The sequence below is a fragment of the Geotrypetes seraphini genome, chromosome 7 (genome assembly GCF_902459505.1).
Source record: "Geotrypetes seraphini chromosome 7, aGeoSer1.1, whole genome shotgun sequence".
NCBI lineage: Eukaryota > Metazoa > Chordata > Amphibia > Gymnophiona > Dermophiidae > Geotrypetes > Geotrypetes seraphini.
This window is the reverse complement of record NC_047090.1, coordinates 175,673,334-175,696,606: the sequence shown is the minus strand read 5'-3', so window position 1 is coordinate 175,696,606 and position 23,273 is coordinate 175,673,334. Positions and strand designations below refer to the sequence as shown.

Sequence of the window (23,273 nt, the reverse complement as noted above, 5' to 3'; positions counted from 1 at the left end):
GGTCAATATGGCGCAGATACGAAAATTGGCCTTTACTATCGTCCCCCAGGACAGGCGGAGGAAACTGACTCAGAAATGATGGAGGAAATCAAACAAGAATGCAAGACAGGAAATGTAATTATATTGGGAGACTTCAATTTCCCAGGGATAGACTGGAAACTAGCAACCTCCAACTGCGGCAAGGAGGCCAAGTTCCTGGAGGTGCTAGGGGATTGCTTCCTGGAACAAATGGTAAAAGAGCCGACAAGAGGCAACGCCACCTTGGATTTGGTCCTAAATGGCCTCACGGGACCGATAACAGAAGTGGAAGTCGTGGTTCCACTGGGAACGAGTGATCACAATGTAATCAACTTTAAACTTGACATCGGGAAAGGGAAACATGCCAAAACCTTAACCACCACCTTAAACTTTAAAAAGGGTAAATACGATCGCATGAGAGCCATGGTAGAAAAACGACTCGAGAAGATGGTGGACAAACTTGAAACGGTAGATCAGGCATGGTCCCTACTGAAAAATACTATCACAGAAGCACAAGATCTCTACATTCCGAGGATTTCCAAAGATCGGAGAACAAAGAGCAAAAGAGAACAGGCATGGCTTACCATACAGGTGAAGGAAGCCATAAAAGAAAAGAAGGACTCTTTCAAAAAATGGAAATGCATAAAGACAACCGAAGCCTGGAACAAACATAAAGATGATCAGAAGAAATGTCACAAGGCGGTGAGGGATGCCAAACAGGAGTATGAGGAAAAAATAGCCCAGGAGGCCAAAAACTTCAAGCCCTTCTTTAGATACGTGAAAGGGAAAAAACCTGCAAAAGAGGCAGTGGGACCCCTGGACGACCAGGGAAGAAAAGGGTACATCAAGGAAGATAAACAAATCGCAGACAAACTAAATTCCTTCTTTGCGTCCGTCTTTACGAAGGAGGACACCTCAACAATACCTGAAGCGGAGAAAGTGTTTGCAGGAGAAATAGAAGACAGCCTCACCACAGTTGAAGTGGACTTAGACCAGATATACTATCAGATCGACAAACTTAAAAGTGACAAATCCCCTGGACCGGATGGAATTCACCCGAGAGTCTTAAAGGAATTGAAGGTTGAAATCGGAGAGCTATTGCAAAAACTTGCAAACCTGACAATCAGAACTGGACAGATACCGGACGACTGGAGGATAGCGAACGTCACGCCAATTTTTAAAAAAGGATCGAGAGGGGAACCGGGCAACTATAGGCCTGTGAGTCTTACGTCTGTCCCCGGCAAGATGGTTGAAGCACTGATCAAGGATAGCATAGTCTGGCACTTGGACGCACACGACTTGATGAAACCCAGTCAACATGGATTCAGGAAAGGGAAATCATGTTTGACGAATTTACTCCAATTTTTTGAGACTGTGAACGAGCAAATTGATAGTGGGAAGCCGGTGGACATAATATACTTGGACTTCCAGAAAGCGTTCGACAAAGTTCCACATGAAAGACTTCTCAGGAAACTACAAAGCCATGGCATAGAGGGGGATATACAAAGGTGGATAGGCAAATGGCTGGAAAACCGAAAGCAGAGAGTGGGCATAAATGGGAAGTTCTCCGACTGGGAGAAAGTGACTAGTGGTGTACCACAGGGCTCGGTACTTGGGCCGATCCTTTTTAATATTTATATCAATGACCTGGAGGAAGGAACAACCAGTGAGATCATCAAGTTTGCAGATGATACAAAACTATGCTGGGCAATCAGATCGCAGGAGGATAGAGAGGAACTCCAGAGCGACTTGTGTCGGTTAGAAACATGGGCGGAGAAATGGCAGATGAAGTTCAATGTGGAGAAATGCAAGGTAATGCATTTAGGCAATAAGAATAAGGAATACGAGTATACAATGTCAGGTGCAACTCTGGGGAAGAGTGAACAAGAAAAGGACCTGGGTGTACTGATAGATAGGACCCTGAAGCCGTCGGCACAATGCGCGGCAGCGGCAAAGAAGGCAAATAGAATGTTGGGCATGATAAAGAAAGGAATCTCGCGTAGATCGGAGAAAGTTATAATGCCGCTTTATAGGGCAATGGTCAGACCACACTTGGAATACTGCGTCCAACATTGGTCTCCCTACCTAAAGAAGGATATAAAACTGCTGGAGAGGGTGCAGAGACGAGCAACAAAACTGGTGAAGGGTATGGAGAAACTGGAATACAAGGATAGACTTATAACACTAGGATTGTTCTCCCTAGAGAAAAGGAGACTGCGTGGGGATATGATCGAGACCTTCAAAATACTGAAAGGAATCGACAAAATAGAGCAGAGAAGATTATTTACATTGTCCAATTTGACACGGACTAGAGGACATGAAATGAAGCTAAGGGGGGACAGGTTCAGGACTAATGTCAGGAAATTCTGCTTCACTCAGAGAGTGGTTGACGCCTGGAATGCCCTCCCAGAGGAGATTATTGCGGAATCGACCGTCCTAGGCTTCAAGAGCAAACTAGATGCATATCTCCTTAAGAGAGGCATATAAAGATATGATGGACTATAAATTACGCCAGGGTACACCTGGCAGGGCCTCCGCGTGCGCGGATCGCCGGACTTGATGGACCAAAGGTCTGATCCGGAGATGGCAGTTCTTATGTTCTTATGTTCTTATGTTACCCTTGGGTGAATGCCATCCGGACCTGGCAATTTGTCGCTCTTTAGCCTGTCTATCTGCCTGAGGACATCCACCTTGCTCACCTCTAGCTGGACCAGATTTTCATCCTGCTCTCCTTTTACGATCTCCTCGGGCTCCGGAATGTTGGTTGTGTCCTCCCTCGTGAAAACTGACATGAAGAACTTATTTAGCCTGTCAGCTATCTCCTTTTCCTCTTTTACCACTCCCTTTCTGTCCCCTTCATCCAAGGATCCCACTTCCTCCCTTGCTGGTTGCTTCCCCTTAACGTACCTGAAGAATGATTTGAAGTTTGTTGCTTCCCCTGCCAGTCTCTCTTCATATTCTTTTTCTGATTTCCTAACCACTCGATGACACTCCTTTTGGTGTTTTTTGTGTTCCTTTTGGTTCTCCTCTGTTTTGTCCTTTTCCATTTTTTGAATGATGCTTTCTTGTCACTTATCGCCTTTTTCACTGCATTTGTTATCCACACTGGGTTTTTTGTTCTATTTTTTTTGCACCCTTTCCTGTACTTGGGGATGCACAGGTTCTGTGCTTCGTGCACTGTGCCCTTGAGTATGGTCCAGGCATTTTCTACAGACTCCATCTTCCTTGCGCTGTCGTTGAGTTTCTTTCCCACCATTTTCCTCATGGCATCATAATTCCCTTTTTTGAAGTTAAGTGCAGTCGTTGTAGTTCTTTTCACCTTTGATGATCCAATTTCTAGCCTGTACTGGATCGTGTTGTGATCGCTGTTTCCTAGTGGGGCTAGTACTGTTTCCTAGTGGGTCCCCCTAGTCCGTTGAGGATTAGGTCAAGAGTGGCATCACCCCGTGTTGGTTCCGTGACCAGCTGTTCCATGAAACAATCCCTCGTGACCTCCAGGAATTTGGTCTCCCTCATGCAGTTTGAGTGCCCAATACTCCAGTTTATTCCCGGGTAGTTGAGGTCTCCCATATTATTGATGGTTGTATTCTGTATTATTGCCTTTTGAGATTTGTTATGGGAAAGAAGTTTTTTACATGCTATGCCTATTGATGGTTATGGATGCTTGGGCAAGGAGCTATACTGAAGATACAGGAGGAGTGCCAGCCAATAGGACCACCTGTTAATCAGTTTCTCTATCTCCACCTGCTGGTAGATGTGTGCTATCCCATTGGTCTCTGGATTCATCTGCTGCATCTAAAGGAAAGAAAATTAACAGGTAAGAACATAATTTTTCCTTACAACTCCAAAACAGCTGAGATCTCCTCAGTGGCATTGTGAGAGTGAGAGGCACCCAGGGGGTGGGTGTGCCCTCTCCCCTGCCCTCTTCTCCGCCCCCTCCACATGCTCCTTCCCCACTCCCTCCTGCCACGCATGCGCAGCTTCCCTACTCCCATACCTCTGTAACATTTCTGGTGCGAGCAGAGGATGTCAGAGGTACGGGGGAAGGGAAGTGGCAGTGGGGGGCGTAGAAGGAGCAGGAGGCAGAGAGGAGGACGAGTGTCCTGCGTCCTCGCCAAGATGGCGCCCAGGGCGGACCACCTCCCCTCTCCTTACTCCACCACTGGCTCTCCTTTCTCCCAGGGTCTGTGAGTTGCCTCTGCATTAATAGTTTCCCTTTTACCTTCCCTCAGATCTGGGTCTTTCACATAACAGCCCACAGCTCTGCCAATGTGTCATCTCAGCCTTCGGTTACAGAGGAAATTAGCTTGATTCTTAAGATAAGGGAGAGCAGGTCCACCACACCGAGTCTTGAGTCACTTAAATAAGGTTTGGACAAGTTCCTGGAGGAAAAGTCAGACATGGATCGGTAACATGGAATGCTGCTGCTAAATGGGGGTTTTGCCAGGTACTTGTCCTTGGATTGGCCTGAAATGGGCTATTGGGCTAGTTGGACCATTGGTCTGACCCAGTAAGGCTATTCATATGTTCTTAATGCCAACGTGCTTTAATTCACTGTAAACTATAGCAGTGTGTTTTGGAAAATGCTCACCTTCTTGTTTTAGATGCACATGAGTAAGTTGTACCACGAGAAGCACATCAAGAATAAGGCTGAGACTTTGATGACATATGAAGGAAAGAGAATATTATTACAGCCCTGGACCAGGAAGTTATCAATGAAGCCAATACAAACATTTAAAAAGAATCTGATGACGGAGATCAGGATAAATACTGTCAGTGAGAAGCAGCAGAATGCACAATACTTCACAGTACTTAAAAAAACTGTTTCTTATCCTGGCTATCTTTGCTTTTCTGTCTTTCTCTGGCAGCTGGCCTCCATTTTTTTTCCCATCAGACATTTGGCTATGCACCTTGATTCAGGACACACTCAGTGATTTTCCTTTTTAGGGTGATGCTGCCCGTGTGCACTTCATTTTTACCAGCAGCCACAGGCTCTGCTAAATTGCAGAGGCATTATCTTTCTGCATTTTATTCACATAGCTGCCCTTCACCATACCACACTCTTTACCCTCTGTCTACAATTTTCCATTGAGACTGCAATGCTTTTTACAATCCAGCACTACACTCGTTCGGGCACTTGTTTTGTCCTTTAATGCTGTTTGTTGCAAAACCTTATCTACCACGGACCCCTGAGGAAGGTTTGTTGTCCAAAACACGGACTGTGTCGGGTCCCTCGGTTGGTAAGGTTGTATATACAATTAGAGTTTGAAATCTTGTACATAGTCTGCAGTTGTTTTTGGTTTTTGCTTTTCGCTTGGTTTTGCTGCAGTTGGATTTTTCTCTTGTTTGTGTTACAATTTCTAATTAAGCCATATGATCTTTGTGAAACACCGGTGACCATATGGGCGTCAAACAATAAAACCCTTTGGACACCGTTACTGCCAATACTGTCCAAACTATAATCCAAATAGGAATTGGCTAACACTCTTATTCTACAACAGTGGTTCTGAACCCAGTGCTCAGGACATATCCAGCCAGTCAGGTTTTCAGAATACTCACAATGAGTATGCATGAGAAATTTGTATACAATGAAGGTAATTAATGTATGCAGATTTCTTTCAAATATATTCACAGTGAACATCCTGAAAGCCTAGCTGGCTGGCTGTGTCCTGAGGACTGAGTTAAAAATCCCTGCTCTACAAGGACGTGTCTCCACTGAGATTTACATTTCCTACAGAGAATCCTAGCGACTTGATGAATTGTGGATCTAGCGTCACCCCCATGGTTGTTTTCAAAGTGTCCAGCCATCTGAGTGTATGTCGCCCTCTTCGCCTGGTTCCTTCGATCTTCCCAAACATGATGTCCTCCAGTGATCTTCTCTTCTGATGGTGTGACCAAACTAAGACAGTTGTAACTTCATAATTTGGGCTTCAAGTGACATAGCCAGTTTGATCTCTTCCAGAATCAATTTGTTAGCTCTTCTGGTGATCCACAGCACGCATAAATCCTTCTCCAGCACCAAAGCTCAAATGAGTCAATCTTCTTTCTGTCTTGTAATGTAATATAAACAGAAAAGAGACTATATTTAATACTTCAGAACTAAATCGGTTAAACCTAAATCATGGGCTCTTAACCAGTGGTGCCTGCATCTCTCAAGGGGCATGGAAAGAGGTCTAGTGGTATTCAAATCCAGGTTTAAAGTCCACTTCAGCAAAGCACAAAAATCTTTTTGCCATTCCCTCTGTAATTCCATATCTAAACATGCATAGATTCACTCTCTGTCCTTTATGTCTGTCATAATTAGATTGTAAGCTCTTTTGAGCAGAAGCCATCTCTTGCATGTTTAATGTACAGCATTGTGTACATCTGATAGCACTATAGAAATAATAAATAGTAGTAGAAAAAGGATATTGGAATCAGGCAATACCTGTATATCAAAGCTTTCGCTACTGCGTAAAGGCCATTAGGACAGTTATTGGTAGTATAACTGAACTGCTGTAGTAGACGATTAGTGTTGTATGATGCCCTTCGGCAGCTGTGTTCACTGTTATATTTTGATTTTATTTTGTACTGTAAAACTTATAATAAAAAATTTGAACTTAAAAAAACCATTAGTAGCAGTTAGCAACATATGTAGCTGTCAGTAGTTACCAGCAGACGTAGTTTAGTAAATGGATGTGAGGATTTCATTGTTCAGTTAAAGGGGTGTGGGAACACCACCACCAACAAGTTGACGCATCCACTTGGTTATAAATGGCAGAGTTCTTGGAAAGCCAGAGGAAGACCTGCATTTTGGCTTTTAGTTTCCTGTCCCAAAGTATGGAAATTGCACCAGAATGGCTCTGTACAGTCTTCAACCCTTTAAGTGGCAGATGGTGAAACGGCTGCTTTACGTAACTTGATGCTGAACGAGTGCAACAGTGCCAAGTAACTAGGCAAGAGTCGTAGAAGACACAGGTTGCTTCTGAACAACAATGCCAAATAAAGGGTTAAAGTGGTCTCTTATAAAAGTCAAGCTCGAGTCCAGGAGAGAACTCACTCTTAGCAAGACAATTTGTACCAGAACCACAGCAAAGCATCAATGAGGGAGACAAACAATTGGAATTAGATACCACGCTAGTTCCAAGACCTCTTGTCTTGAAACTGTTTTCTAAATGGAAAATGCCAGTTCAGTGGATATTGACCTCTGTGCTGTGGAAGTTTACTCTGGTGCATTATGTCTTTCGACACCTCCAGATTTTGGAGGCCAGATATCTGTGTACTTTCCCTTCATGCGGATACATATTCTAGCGATGTCAGCAAATCAGTTTGCAAACAGGTGGGTGCACGTTTGTAAGCTGGCCACGCACCAAGCAGATCGTTAACTTGCACCTGAGACTAGTCTGCATGAAAAGTTTCATTGTTCCTGGTCTCCTTACCTTTTGGTACCTTTCTTGCAGAAGAGGTGCCAGACACGTGCTGAGAGCCCGTCCAACTCAGAGGCAGCTAGGTGAATGTTTTGCAAAGTCCTAAACTATGTACACTGAAATTCCACTTCAATGAAAGTTACTGTAGAAAACCAAATATTGTGAAACCACAAGACTAACAATCCACGTCAGAAGCATTACCCATGTGGTCCAGTGAGCAGTTCACTGCACTGCCAGACATTTTGTAAGATGCTAACACATTATCTCCTGACTGTCCCTCTTTCTCTAGTTTTCAGCAGAAAGCAGCAACTTTCTTAAATTTTAGGAAGTTACTGAAGACGGAGTTATTCAGATGCAGTTTTTCTAGCTGATTTTTTGGACAGTAAGAAGGATGTTTAGCAAGCAGTTATTTGATGGTGCTGTTGTACAGTGTGTGTGATATTTTGTTGTTTGTGTTTTAACTATGAATGCTATTCTGTAACTCACACAGAACAAGAGGATGGCACGAGTAATAAATTTTTAAAGAAATAAATTATACCCATTTATGTGTGAATCAGGATTGCTCCACTTTGACCACAGAGTTGGTTTATTGGGGTATTGTCATTACTGAGTCTGATTTTTTAAAAAACATTTCATGTACACCAATGGTTCCCAACCCTAACCTGGGGGGCCACCACCCAGTCAGGTTTTCAGGATAGCCCTAATGAATATGCATGGGGCAGATTTGCATGCCTGTCATATCCATTATATGCAAATCCCTCTCATGCACATTCATTAGGGCTATCCCATAAACCCAACTGGCTGGTGGTCCTCCAGAACAGGGTTGGGAACCACTGATGTACACCATGAGTACAAACAGAAAAAAATTAAGGCAGATAAAGACTATATGGCCTAACTAGTCTACTTATCCATGCCATCTACTATCCCTTCTTCTCCCTTAGAGATCCAATGTACTTCTGCCAAGCTTCCTTGAATTCAGATGTTTTTCTTCTCTACCACCTCCACTAGGAGGCCATTCTACTCATTCACCACCCTTTCCATGAAAAAGTATTTTCTGAGGTAGAGGATGACACGGGGACAAATTTTCCCCATCCCCGTAGGAACTCATTTTCCTGTCCCAGCGAGGTCTTTTCCTGTCCCTGCCCCACTCCTGCAAGCTCCACCCTCATCTGCACAAGCCTCAAACCCTTTAAAATCAAGTTTCAAAAATCATAACTAGCAACATTCTAGAGCTCAGACTATGATGTCATAATGCTTCATTCCACCAATGCCTAAGCTCCGTCCTCATCTACACAAGCCTCAAACACTTTAAAATCATAAGTAGCAAAATTCTAGAGCTCAGATTGTGATGTCATAATGCCTCATTCCACCAATGCCTGAGCTCCACCCTCATCTGCACAAGCCTCAAACCCTTTAAAACCATAAGTAGCAACATTCTAGAGCTCAGTCTGTGATGTCATAATGCCTCATTCCACCAATGCTTAAGCTCCGTCCTCATCTGCACAAGCCTCAAACCCTTTAAAATCATAAGTAGCAACATTCTAGAGCTCAGACTGTGATGTCATAATGCCTCATTCCACCAATGCCTAAGCTCCGTCTTCATCTGCAGAAGCCTCACACTTTAAAATCATGTGTTTGAGGCTTGTGGGGTTAAGGCAGAGCTTACAGGAATAGGGTAAGGACAGGGACAGCAACAAAACTCATGGGGATGGGATGGGGAAACTGAGTTCCTATTGGGGCCAGGACAAATTTGTCCCTGTGTCATTCTCTATTCTGAGGTTAATTCTGAATCTATCTCCTTTCCTCTTCATCCTATGCTCCCTCATTCCAGAGTTTCCTTTCAACTGAGACTCTCCTCATGTGTGTTTATTATTTATTGCCTCTATCATATCAAGGAAGTGCTCTTAGGAACAATGTCAGTATGCAACAAGCATTAAGAATAAATTTGAGAGACTGAGATCATAGCCCATCTACCCTGGCTTAGGAGCAAGGTCCATTGCTGTCATGGTTTATGCGCAAAACCCATACAGCTTCCCAGTTCACTCAGATCTGTTCCACAAAGGATATTTTGCCATTGGCTCTGTGTTGAATGAAAATATAGGGGTAAATATTCAGCTGGTGGCCGAGAGAATTTTTCTGACCACCGCACCAGCGTTATCCCTGGATATTCAAGGCCAAGCCATGTCCAGCTTCAGAATAGATATCTAGTATATGCGAAGCCAGCTAATGCATAACTTTTTAAGTCGATAATTTCAAGTTCTCAAGTTTTATTAAAATTTTGATGTATCGCAATATCATAAATTCAAAGTGATTTACAATTAAAAACGGGGTCTATATTCAGAAAGCAAGCGTCTATGGGTTACCACATAAACATAAGGCTGTATTTTATGCAGTCTTGTTTATGTGGTTACCCTAACTCAGGGGTGTCCAATGTCGGTCCTCGAGGGCCGCAATCCAGTCGGGTTTTCAGGATTTCCCCAATGAATATGCATGAGATCTATTTGCATGCACTGCTTTCATTGTATGCTAATAGATCTCATGCATATTCATTGGGGAAATCCTGAAAACCCGACTGGATTGCGGCCCTCGAGGACCGACATTGGACACCCCTGCCCTAACTGATTAAGTACTGAATATTGGAACTTAACTGGACAACTGCTGACTCCACCCCCCCCCCCCAGCCATTTTTCACTTAGGTGCTACTAAATTTCAGTGGCAATAATCAGTTAAGTGCTGCTGAAAACTAGCACATAGCCACCAACAACCACTTAGGCCCAGGTTCTGTAAACAGCGCCATTATCGGTAGCCACCTTAAAAATGGCCACTGGTCGCATGTCAATCATAGAACGGCACAGTTTACAGAATTATGGCTATGTGAAATGTAGGTGCTGGAAACATGCACCAGGATTTTAAAGGCCTAAATTTCCAGTACCTACCTTTCATGAGGATCGTGCCTACCGCCACTTGCAGCATTAAACACACCTACATTTGCGAGATAACAGCAGCCTTTTCAGAGGTGCCCTGGTTTTTTTTAAAATTGAGTTTTAATTGGTTTCTATTCAGTGCAGCCAATTAGTACACCAAATAAACCAGTTAAACCCATTAGGTAGCGGTAGGGTGCAGTGTTTAAGAATCGAGCCCTTTTGTGGCTGTTTTTTGGCAGGTTAAATCATTTTGAATATCAATCATATTTAATAAATCATTCATCTAAAACAATGTTTTTCTTTTCTATGGAGTCTTCTCCTAACTAGGCAATTACCAGTGACCAGATATATGAAGGTAAATCAAAAAGTAAAGGCAAAATACAGTTAATAGCTTTAATAGAACTGTGAGCAATTGAACAAATCACTTTTCCATATCGTCCCCATTCAAGATTACACATTTGTTGTGTCGTTCAACTAGCTTCTGTAATCCGACATAGAAATTGTTTTTTGGCTGCTCCTGAAGCCAGGTGAGCACCACTTCCTTTACTTCATCATCAGAGGTGACTCTGTGACCTCACAGTGTCTCCTTCAGTGGACCGAAGATGTGATAATTGCTAGGTGCCAGATTCGGGCTGTAAAGAGGATGTGGAAGACGTTCAAATCCAAGCTATTGCACTGTCTCTTCTGTTGCTGCTGCTTCTATATGAGGATGTGTATTGGTATGGTGCAGAAAGACTGTTTTGGACAACATTCTTCTTCTTTTGCTGCAAATTGCATTTAAGTTCATTTTGCAGCAATGCACAGTAATTTTCACTGTTCATTTTTTGCCTGTATGCTTGGAAATACACCAGAATGGCCCCTTCATGTCCCAAAAGAAAGTTAACATGATTTTCTTGGAGGAGGGCTGTTTGAATTTCTTCTTCACTGGAAAGGATGTCTCCACTTCCTGCTTCGTCTTTTGCTCTCTGGGTCATAGTATTGCCCCCTTGTGACAATTCTCTCCAGAATACTCGGATCTTCTTCATGCCATCTCAGGAACTGGGTTGCAACCTCCACACGCTGTTGCTTGTGCAGATCAGTAAGCTGTTTGGGAACTCATCGTGTGCAGACTTTCCTGTATCCCAAGACATCATGCATTATGGCAAATGCAGATCCATAGCTGATCTCCAAATTTGCAGCCATTTGAGGCACTGTTATCCGTCGGTCTTCTCTAATCAAGGCATCTACCGTGTCAATGTGCTCTTGTGTGCGCAATGTTAATGGGCGACCAGAAAGACCTTCATCGGTTACACCTGTTCTTCCCACTTTAAACCTTCTTATCCATTCATAAACCTTTCATTGATTCACGGTGTTATATCCATACTGATTCAGTATTCAGTATTATAATAATAATTTTATTCTTGTATACTGCCATACCCAGGGAGTTCTAGGCGGTTCACATCAATTAATTAAGATCCGCAATGACACGCAGATTCACAACATTTTATCAGAGTTGCAAGCAACGATGAAGGTGAGGTTAGAAGGGAAGGGAGAGAGACCAAATAGGGGCGGGGAGGAGGGGAAGAGCAGTAAGAGGGGGTGGGAGGGTGTTGGTTTATGTCCATACTGATATCAGACAGTGAATTTCCACAGGTTTCACTCCCTCTGCCCAAAGAAAGTGCACTACTGAATGTTGTTCTTCAATGGTGCAATCGTGCAATGGAGCATTCACATTTCTGACCTCATGGCTGCCACACAACTAAAGGCCAAGTGCTGCACTACACGTGGACAAAATATCCAACAAGCAATGTACAAGGACATATGTTGCATTTCGCTAGCTCTGTTCCATGTATCGTGTAATTTAACAATTGCCTTCAATTTTTGATTCACCCTCGAATAAACTAAGAAGAAAGTTAAAAAAGGAAATGTTCTGGGTCCATGCTGCACATTTGCTTTGAATTATACTTGCTCACAGGCTTAAAGTAGAATAATTTACTGCATGGCAACCATTGATGTGTGTCAATGAATCCTGAAGAGGAACGGGTTGGTACATGGCAAGCTCAGCTTGAGTAACCAAGTGTTTGTTGAATTCAGTGGGGCTGAATGTGAAAGATGTAGGCATATCCTTCAAATACAGGATGGTGATACCCCCAATGTTCAAGCTTAGTCAAAAAAAAGATTACAAACATATTTATTCTCAGTAAGAACCCAGTATTGAGAAACTTTACTTTATCTGAGCATTATACTATATTAAAACAGCGTCACTAGTAAAGGAATTTATATGAATAAATAGTTCTAATGTGCAAAACACATGGTGCCCGGTTCAGACAGTGCTGAAATACTTTCTGTTACCATGACTTTGCTACAGCAAGTGCAAAGGTTAAGTTAAATTTGAACAAGTGATAACGAGAAAATGAACACAGCTTCCTCGTTGTTCAATGCCTGAAAGAACTGGGTTTGGCAGGAATAAACGAAAGCAATAATAGCAGATAGAGTTCTATTGTTTAATGTTCAGGTAATGCTTCTCTACCGCTAGTGCATTTCATTGTGTTGCATAGGAGCACAGAACATTCTGGTACAGTGGGAACTAATGTCTCATTGCATGGCCAGGAAACGAGAGAGAAAGAGTAGCTTTGAAGGAAAATTAAGCTTTCACATGGAACAATCAAGCATGTCTCCAATGCAGAGAAGACATTCTGAAAGGGAACTATCCATACAACGGCATGCAGTTGTTCATCTTTGTACCAGACACTGGCAAACATTTTTGGAAGGTCTTTCTTAGTGCCTGGAACAGAGGGCTAATTTTGCAGCATAGCACAAGATATACTAACACATCCCACGACTAATATCTGCTCTTCACCATGCAGATAGTTTTAGCCTCTAAAAGATTTCTTATCCGGTAGCCTTCGACCATGTTCTGTAAAAGAGTCATCTTCTTTACTGGGGGCTAGGACAGCTGCCTCAATGTCTGGTTCATGGACAGTTTACCTGTCTAAACTCTAGTTAACAGTAAATTACCATGCTTGTTTGTACAAATGAAAGCATAAAACTTGTGTCTGAAGTATTTGGAATTTGATCTTTGCAGTCTCAAGATGGAGTCAGCTTGTGCCATTTAATAACAACTTTTTCCGGGTTAGTGATTGTGTCTGTCCATTGCTCCGCAGCTTCACCACTGTTGCTGTCACTGCTTATCCAAACCTGCAAAAAAGGAATAATATAGTGACCAATTTTCTTGAGGGAACATTGCAAGGTAAATGGAATGTTAAGATGCTCAGCTGATCCTTAGTGTGTATTCCTTAGCTATCCAATGAAACTGGGAAAAGCTGAACTCTAATTTCCACTGTCACTGGTCTCGGTTTGCAGGGGCAACAGATCGTCATTTTGGATGCAGAAGTCAAACAAATTTCTAGTCCTGCTCCCAAAGCTAACGGCTGATAATATTGGTAGAGACACGGTTCATGCCGTGAGGACCCCCCCCCCCCCCCCTGAAAGTCCCCAGTACTGGTTAGAGAATTTCTGGGCTCTAGAAAGGGGCTGATTCTATAAACGGCGCCTAAATAAATGGCGATGGCCACACGTCAATCACACTTAGGCGCCATTTATAGAATCTCGGCACCTATGTAAAAATATAAGCCCCTGAAATGCAAGCGAGGGTTTTAAAGGCCTACATTTCAGGCACCTAAATTTCTGCATAAGTAATACTGTGTCCATAGAAACATCCACTTAGGTATCTTTTATAGAATTGGATAGGCGCCGCTTGCACAATTAATTATTATTATGTTAGCAATTATTGAGCGTATTAAGTGTATTCTGCCAATTAAGTTAGGCGCCCTTTGATTTTGAAAATATGTCTGCATTTCTTGAACAAACTTTAACAGCTGACACTGAAAGAGCTACACTTTTGGTGTCTGGTTTTTGAACAGGACGCTATGATTTTGAAATTATATTTTAAGAACTCTCAAAAATTGTTTGGGGGGGTCAGAAAATATGGTTATACCCTGATGTTTCTAAAACTACTCAGGAACGAAGAAAGGATTTCCTCTCTTTACGTCAAGAGATAATCAAGTTAGATGATACATTTCTTCTTGCCTATCCCTGTAAGTGCCTGGTTAGGTATTTGGGCATCAAATATACATTTTTTTTCTCTAGAACATCTGAAGCAGTTCCTACATATCAAGAAGATCGTCAAGGAATAATAAAAAAGGGACTTTTTGAATAATCCAGTCATTAATCACACTAAGCTTTTTCCTTAAATGATATGTATTTAATTTCTCCTTGTAATATATGTTGACTACCCCTACTGTTATTGTGGTCTAAGATTTGGTTATATTGTAAGAAATTTTCTTTTTTTTTTCTTCTTGAAATTATTTTCCTACTCTGTGTTTTATGCTGCAAGATGTATTCTTGTGAAAGTTATAAATAATTAAAAAAAGTAAATAAAAAAAAGTTAGGCGCCCTTTATAGAATCAGCCCCAAAGGACTGGATTCTATAAATGGCGCTCACAAATGGGCACCAGAAAAGATCAGCACTAATCTATAAAGGGCACGCACCCTTTACCGAACAGTGCGTAACCACCAGATTTATGTCTGCTGAAACCTGGTGTAAATACTTGGGCCCAAGGTGGGCACACTTAGCCATTATTCTATATGAATACATGAAATTTTTCGGAACGCTCCTGACACGCTCATGCCCTTCCCATAACCATACCTCCTTCTGGATTGCGTGCAATGGGAGTTAGGCATCCTGCATTACAGATTAGCACACAAATTCTAATTGTAGCCAATTAACATTAATAATTGTCTGTTGGCATCTAATTATTGATTGTTAATGGTTCATTAAGGTATATAAACATCTCATCCCGCTTTGGGTGCCTTATATAGAATCCAAGGTAAAATGTATTAATAAAATCCATATTATTATTATTTATTCATTTATAACCTGCTTATCTGAACCCTACACTACATTAGGTACAAAATTCAAAGTCTCACAGAGATATTATAAAACTCAGATTTGTTTAAATAGATGCTAGCTGATAGATTAATTAGCCCATCTGACCTACCCAATTATTCTGATGTACACCGATAAGAATATAATCCAATTACCAGCCACAGAAACTTGACTGCTTGTTCGATAAGGCTGCCTAAACACCTTCATTTGGTTCCCATGTGTAGATCAACACCTCCTCCACCTTCAAGTCCTACAATCAAGCTTTGTGATAATCTAGACCAGTGGTTTCCAAAATGGGTCACATTGGTAGATGGATTTGCAAAAACAGGTCTGCTGCTTCTTCCATTATGTCAGCACAGGGTCTATGAGTCAGTGAATTTTCACAGACCCTGAAGCCTCCTCCTGGGTGGATTTCCTGTTAGACTGGAACTCCATGTAGGGTACTAGGGCTGTGAGTATATTCAGATACAGAGGACCCCCGGGCTGATTACTACGACAGCTGCTTTTATGCTTTGCATAACTGAGAGGGATGGGTCTGCTAGTTTGTTTTCGTCATCTAGGATCATGTTAATTTTTAAGTGTTAAAATGGGGTCCACACTGGATAAAAGGTACCACACCAATTGAAGTTTTTTCTTGAAATAAGTGCGACTACCCACCAAAACTGACCATTTACTTCCACTTAGCTTTGATAGACAGTACCCAGTCACCAACACTTTCAACCTGTTTTCCCCATGGACTGCAGAGATGCTAACTTGGGCTTCCTATACTCAACGCTTTGTTTTCTCCTTATTATCTACATTCTGGAAGGGGTAAATGGTCAGATATTTTTCAATATTGTAGCCTGTTAACCTTGGGCCAGATATCCATATAAGCTGAATTTCTAACTTTTATAAATAAAGTTATAGAACTAGAGGACATGAAGTGAGGTTACTGGGTGGTTGACTTAGGAGTAATGTTGGGAAGTACTTTTCCATGGAGAGGGTAACAGATGCCTGGAACGCTCTCCCAGGGGAGGTATTAAAGAATATGGGACCACCAGGTGGTTATACTCTTAAAATTACTCCTGGTAGAATTCTGCACAAAAAAAATTCAAAAGTGTGTGCAAAAAAATTCAAATTCTGCAAGTTTATTTGACATTTAAACAATATTTTTTGCTAATTATTAGTCAGAATTTTAGTACAATTCAGTATTTTCATTCATTTATACTAGAGAAAACACAGAGATTTCAATTTTTTCTCACTCAGTGACTTTTTTCTAGCATAAAGTATCAAATTGTACAGTGAAAAACTCTCTCTTATCTGTGGAGTTGGAGACGGCACTTATACAAATGAAGCCCAGCGGAGTGGAGAAGGCTTCATCAAAGGCAAGACAAATGATGGGCTGTATCCGTAGAAGTTTTATCAGCCGGAAGCCCGAAGTTATAATGCCTTTGTACAGATCCATGGTGAGGCCTCATCTGGAATATTGTGTACAATTCTGGAGGCCACATTACCAAAAAGATGTGCTGAGAGTTGAGTCGGTTCAATGAATGGCCACCAGGACGGTCTCGGGACTCAAAGATCTCCCGTATGAGGAAAAGCTGAATAGAGAGAGAGGAGACATGATAGAGATGTTTAAATATATCACGGGCCGTATTGAGGTGGAGGATGATATTTTCTTTCTTAAAGGTCCCTCAGCCACAAGAGGGCATCCGCTGAAAATCAGGGGTGGGAAATTTCATGGCGACAACCAGGAAGTTCTTCTTCACCGAAAGGGTAGTTGATCATTGGAATGAACTTCCACTTCAGGTGATTGAGGCCAGCAGCGTGCCAGATTTTAAAAGGAAATGGGATACACATGTGGGATCTTAAGGGGGGTGGGTCATTAGCGTGGGCAGACTTGATGGGCTATGGCCCTTTTCTGCCGTTATCTTCTATGTTTCTACATTGTGAAAAAAAAGCCCAGATTCCTATCCCCACCCCCCAGCCAGCATCTCTCTCACCCCTGTTCCCCCTCCCTAGCCAGCATCTTCTACCCTCTCTCCACCCTATCCTTCTGAGCATTTTCGTCTCCCTTATCCTCCCCAGCCAGCACTTGCCATTCTCCCCACTGTACCTCAGCGACGCCGATTCCAGTTGTTGGCAACCTGCCGCCAGCTCTACAGGCTTCTCTCTACCGCAGTTCGCCTGTGAAGAAAGTGGAAGCGACGTCATCAAGGACAGGACCGCAGAAGAGGGAAGTCTGCAGAGCCTGCACAGGCTGCCCGAACATGTGCCAGCAGCAATTCGATTCACAGAGAGGGAAGTGTCGATGCCTTGGCCTGCAGAGAGGGAGAGCCAACTCTTCATTGTGCAGTTGCACAGAATTCCACCAAGAATATAAAATCTTTTTTTTTTTCTTACAGATTCAGAACACCCCCCCCAGGCTAGCGCTGCTTTTTTTTTTTTTTTTTTTTAAACATGACTGATGAAGAAAATGGAAATAAAGTCCTACCAGACCACTAGAGGTTTTACACCTGCTGAAGACTGAGAACTGCTGAGCTATGTCATCACTTAAGAACTCTCTGCAATCACCAGTCCAGTCAGTATTCCTGCTCCAAACTCAAACATCTGGACTGGTCTGGTGGGACAATAAACAAAACCCACCTTTTTTGAGGCTTCTTTTTTTTTTTTGTAAGTCTTAGGGCTCCTTTTGCGAAGCTGCATTAGCGGTTTAACGAATGTAATAGCGTGCGCTAATTTGCCGGCCGCGCTAGCTGCTACCGCCTCCTCTTGAGCAGGCGGTAGTTTTTCGGCTAGCGCGGGGGTTAGCGCGCACTAAAAAGTTGCGTGCAATAAAGCCGCTAACGTGGCTTCATAAAAGGAGCCCTTAGCCTCTTATTCACCCATTTATTATTCACTAGTGCTTAAGCCCGTTACATTAACGGGTGCTAGAATATATGTCTGTCTGTCTTTCTTTCTGTGTCTCTCCCTGCCCCTGTCTCTCTCTTCCTTTCTTTCTGTCTTTCTCCCTCCCGCTGTCTGTCCTTTCTTTCTGGTTCTCTCTCTGGCACCCTGTCTGTCTGTCTTTCTTTCTTTCGGTCTCTCTCTCTGCCCACTATCTTTCTGTATGTCTGTCTTTCGTTCTAATGCGCTGCTTGCCTGCCTGTCTTTCTATCTCTCCATGGACCCCTTCTGTCTCCCCTCACCCAAAGCAAACCAAGATTGCTCCCAGGCCCCCTTTCCCTCTCCTTCCCCTCCACTTCCCTGTGCAGCAGCAGCAGCAGCATTTCCCACCCTTCCCTGTGCAGCAGCAGCATTTCCACCCCTCATACACACACTTCCCAGTGCAGCAGCAGCAGCATTTCCCCCCACACACACACTTCCCTGTGCAGCAGCAGCATTTCCCACCCTTCCTTGAGCAGCAGCAGCATTTCCCGGCCTTCCCTGTGCAGAAGCAGCATTCCCACCTCCCACCCCCACCCCCACACACTTCCCTATGCTGCAGTAGCATTTCTCAGTCTTCCCTGTACAGAAGCAGCATTCCCCCCACCCCTCAGACACACTTCCATGTGCAGCAGCAGTATTTCCCAGCCTTTCCTGTGCAGCAGCAGCATTTCCCGGCTTTCCCTGTGCAGCAGCAGCATTTCCCGCGCTCCCTTCCCAGCCACCGCATTTAAATTCAGATAAAAATGCTGCACCGTGCTACCGCTGGCTTCAGCGTCTTCTATCCACTGCAGCCAACCCTAGCGGAAACAGGAAGTAGTCAGAGAGGGCGAGCCGCAGTGGACAGAAGACGGCGAGGCCAGCAGTAGCGCGGTGCAGCGCTTTTCTCTGAATTTTAAATGCGGGTGAGCCGGGAGAAGGAGGAGGCTTTAAAGTACAGTAGCTGGTTTTGGCAGTGAGTGAGGGCGGGAGGGGGGAGTCGCTGGCTGTGCTGTGTCTCTCTGTGTTTGAATTTGGCAGGAGGGACACAGCACTTGTCAGTGGCCACTGAGGTCGGCAATTGGGGGGGGGGTGGTGAGGACGCAGCTCAGGAGACTGGGAAGGTGTTGGCGGGCGGCGACGGCTGGGGCCTCCTCCTGCAGGCGCTTGTGTCTCAGGGGTCCGGCAGGAAGAGAGCTTGCCTGCACTTCCTCCCAGCAGCAGTTGGTGAGTGAGGGCGGGAGGAGGGGAGTGGCCAGAATGTTCCCTGCCGCCGGATTGGCTGCCACGGATCAGAAATCACGGCGGCAGGGAACACGCTGTTTTAACAGCGCATGCGCCGGTAACCTTTTATTATATAGGATGCTTTAATCATTCCCATAATAAATGAAACCCCCTCTAAATCTCTTATTTTCCCTGTTTGTTTGCCATTAATAGACTGTAAGCTCTGTTGAGCAGGGTTTGTATCTTGTGTGTGTGTATACAGTGCTGCATACTTCTAGTCGTGATATATACTTAGCGGCAACAGCAGCAGAACCCCAGCAGGACCTCACCATCACCACTCATCCTCTTGAAGTCAGGACCCTCCTGAAATTAGGACCCTTGTCTTAGTTCAGTTCACTTTGGCTAGAACAAGAGAAAACCATTCCTTCTGCTAGTTAACTGACGAAGATCCCTCTTCTTCCTGTTGCTGCACTGGGTCGACTCCAGTTCATATTAAGCTCGAGGTAGATTGAAGTCACCTACAGGTATGTCTTTCCATTGCTGTCCTGACGATGCCTCCTACCATGGTTGGATCCATCTCCTTCTGTGCTGTACATCTTTGTAATGCTCTCATGTAGAGTTTACTAGGTTTTTTTCCATAGCAATCCATAAGAATTCTCTTTTCCCTTTGTTTCAGGGTCCACTACTGTGTTTCTGAAAAGATCTCTCTCCCATCCTTTTATGTCTCTTCTGAGAGTTTCACTACCTATTGTGTTATCAGTTTCCATATATGTTATGCTATATCAAGTTTTCTATTCCGCCTTTACCTATTTAGTTCAAGGTCAGATTATATTACAAGAGGTTGGGTCTATTACCCAGGAAGTTATGATGAACAGTTTGACACAGACATTCAATAGAGTTGCTTGTACAGGTAGATCAGCACAGTTACTAACAGAGTTCGTTAAAAATAGATAGTTACAAGTTCAAGTAGGGTCGTTGTAAACAGTTTAGAAATGGGCTTTTACAATTACCATTTCAGTTTCAGGGTTGACTCCCTGTCCTGGTACAGAAATGCTTATAAAATTTTCTAAACCTGAGAAAGATCTAGAGCAGGGGTGTCCAACCTTTTGACTTCCCTGGGCCGCATTGGCTGAAAATTTTTTTTCTGGGGTTGCACAAATGCGCAAACGCTGCAGCAAGACAGAGGAGGAAGCCGGCAAGACGGTAAACACTCGGGGACAGCAGAGGAAAACACTGCATTGCCCTCGACCGGGGCCACACAAAATACTTCACGGGGCCGCAGGTTGGACACCCCTGATGCAGAGGTCTGCATGGGAACAGGGATTGCGGGGCTAATGGGATTCCCACGGGGATGGCACCAGGGTTCCCGAGGCTGGAAAGAGAATTAGTAGAAGATAGACAAAAGCAGAAACTGGGACCAAGATGATGGTAAAACAAAATGTCCCACCAGCTACAGCAAGGGAGATGTTCATTTTGAGGGGGCTAATCTCAAAGTTGGAGCCCCCCCAGCCCCCTCTCATGGTTATGCCACCAATTGTGTTTAGTGTAAAATGAAGTACTTGCTGAGTTTGTTTTGGGGTTTCCAGTTCAGTTTTGGCACATTTTTCTTATGCAACCATTGTCCTGAAAATTGCCTCTCTCTCAATTCTGTTTTAAATGATTTTGATGCTGTATTGTTTGATTCTTTACTCATTGCTGCATTAAAAACCATTTGTGGATCTTGGAAGGACCTCTCACAAGTTACCTATGCCAGATGGTGGAACCAGATTTGTTTGCTCTACAGATATGAGCTTTATATTGCCAAAAAATCCAACTCTTTTATTTCTTTTAACAAGAAATGGTCGACCCTACAGTCTGTGACAGGAAGAGTCCTATCATGCTGGAAGAAACCCTGCAGTGCTCTAAAACTCTCTCTAAACCTACTCCTAGAAGCAGGCAGGTTAGGGAAACTGCCCAGCAGAATTTATCCCAAGTGAAAGGCAACCCAAAAGTGACCCGATTATACTTGCCTAGTTCTAGTGTAGGGAATGCTAAAGGCAAAGAACTACAAATATCAGCATGCACAAGGCAGGTGATAGCAAAACCTATAAAAGGGATTAGTTCCTGCAATCAGCTCTGCTGGGGGCAGGGTTAGTGAGCAGGAAAGCTATCCAGGCACATTAGCAAAGCATCAGAGAACCACAGGTGTTTTGACAGGCAATCAGCCCCTTGCTAGAGAAAAGGGTGTGGTCTCTAGGCCAAGGAGGCAGCCACAAACTTACAGCACTCCTGAATCCTTGAGGAGAGGCAGACCTGTGAAAGCCCGGATTCAGAAGGCAGAGACCAGAACTTCCCTAAACAAGCAGGTAAAAAACCTCAGATCTGAAGCCTCTAATCTTTCTTTTGAAGATACTGAATACGAGGTGGAAATGCCAGAAGAAATGGCAGCAGAGGATACTGAAATGGAGTCTGAGGAATTAGACATGTTGGAAAGCATGGTCACAGAGTGAAGTTGAGGGAAGTAAAAGCTGTTCTGATAATGTGGTGTTGCCTCACAAAACCAAGTAATAAAGAAATTAGGAATTACTGCTTCTGATTAACTAAAGGTAACAGAAGATTTAAGAATCCCATGCTCAGGGTGAGAAGGCTATTTACACCCTTAGAATTTCTTCAGAGGCAAGCTGTTTTGGAATTGCCATATTTTTCCTTGAACTGTAAAGTGAATAAGCATGGTGGGCTAACAGGCTGTTTAGCCACCAATGAGAAGTTTTTTTTGTTTGTATGTTTTGAGTTGCATTTCAGTATAAAGCCAGAAAATAAAAGTCATCTTAAAATTCACACTAAACACCTGTGCTGGACCTTTTTATTTGACATCCCTCTACCCTCCATGCCTCATTCAACCGCTCGGCTGAGGCTTGAATGACCCAGGTCAGGGCTCTGGCTAATCCAGTCCAGGTCTTACCCAGTCACAAGTCACATGACCTAATATCTATTCTAATTCTTTCTGGTGACGTATGCATCTCTTATTTCTGTTCACTGTTATTTGTTTATATTGTATTTTATTGTTGGTTTAAATAAACTGACTTTAAAAAAAAAAAAAATCAAAACTGTCAGAAGTAATTGGTGCTTTTTATGGGGACAGGTAACTTTTATGGGGGATGGGTGAAGACGGAGGAGATTCCTCGAGGGGTCAGGCGAGGACGGAGGAGATTTCTCGCGGGGTCAGACGGGGACGGAATAAATTCTGGTAGGGTCAGGTGGGATTTCTATCCTCGTGCAACTCTCTAGTTGGATCTAGCATTTTGCTAATTGATATTTGATAGATAAGATTTGCCTGGTAGACTTTATATTGTTGCATGCAGGGAATTTTAAGTGGAAATGGTTTCTGGTGGAATATCTATTGGAGGCACCCTGGAGTATGATGGCCAACTCTGTTAGGTAGTTGGGGGCATTCCCTGTCAGGATCTTAAAGGCAGTGAAGCCATTGCCTAATTTAAACTTTATCCTTGTGGTTATGGGCAGCCAATGAAGTTTCATAGAGTAGGGCTGTAGGTATTTCGATTTCCATAGTCCGTACACGAGTCTTACTGCTGGATTTTGTTAACAAGCTGCTTTAATTTCCAAAGAAAGGATAGGGTTACAGCAATACGGGGAATCTCTGCCCTCCTTTTCAATCAGATGAAACTTATATCACTGACATTTCTTCTTCCCTTAAGGTTGCTTTCCAGCTGCATTGTAAACTGATATTTTCAGCATCCAGTCTGGTATTCAGGGCTTTGGAGGGTTAGTGAAAGGTTGTTTTGTTCCATTTTATTGAGTCACCAGATTAGCCTTTGTACACTGTGACTTTCCATTCGTGACCAGAACCGTGAATGGTCAGGAAGACACAATCAGCTGTGAAACTGAACCAGT

At 43.4% G+C, this 23,273-nt stretch overlaps 1 protein-coding gene across 6 annotated transcripts in view; it reads right to left on the bottom strand.

Moving 5' to 3' along the window:
* Nucleotides 1–12,501: 12,501 nt before the first annotated feature.
* Nucleotides 12,502–23,273, bottom strand: part of TC2N (tandem C2 domains, nuclear) — a 137,316-nt gene continuing 126,544 nt past the window's right edge. For 5 of the 6 annotated variants that reach the window (XM_033951809.1, XM_033951811.1, XM_033951806.1 and 2 more), the window contains one exon: nucleotides 12,502–13,525. In XM_033951809.1, the coding sequence (XP_033807700.1) occupies nucleotides 13,415–13,525 (111 nt within the window). In that variant the 3' untranslated portion in view covers nucleotides 12,502–13,414. The remainder of the gene's footprint in view (nucleotides 13,526–23,273) is intronic. The other variant, XM_033951812.1, reaches the window with a different exon arrangement.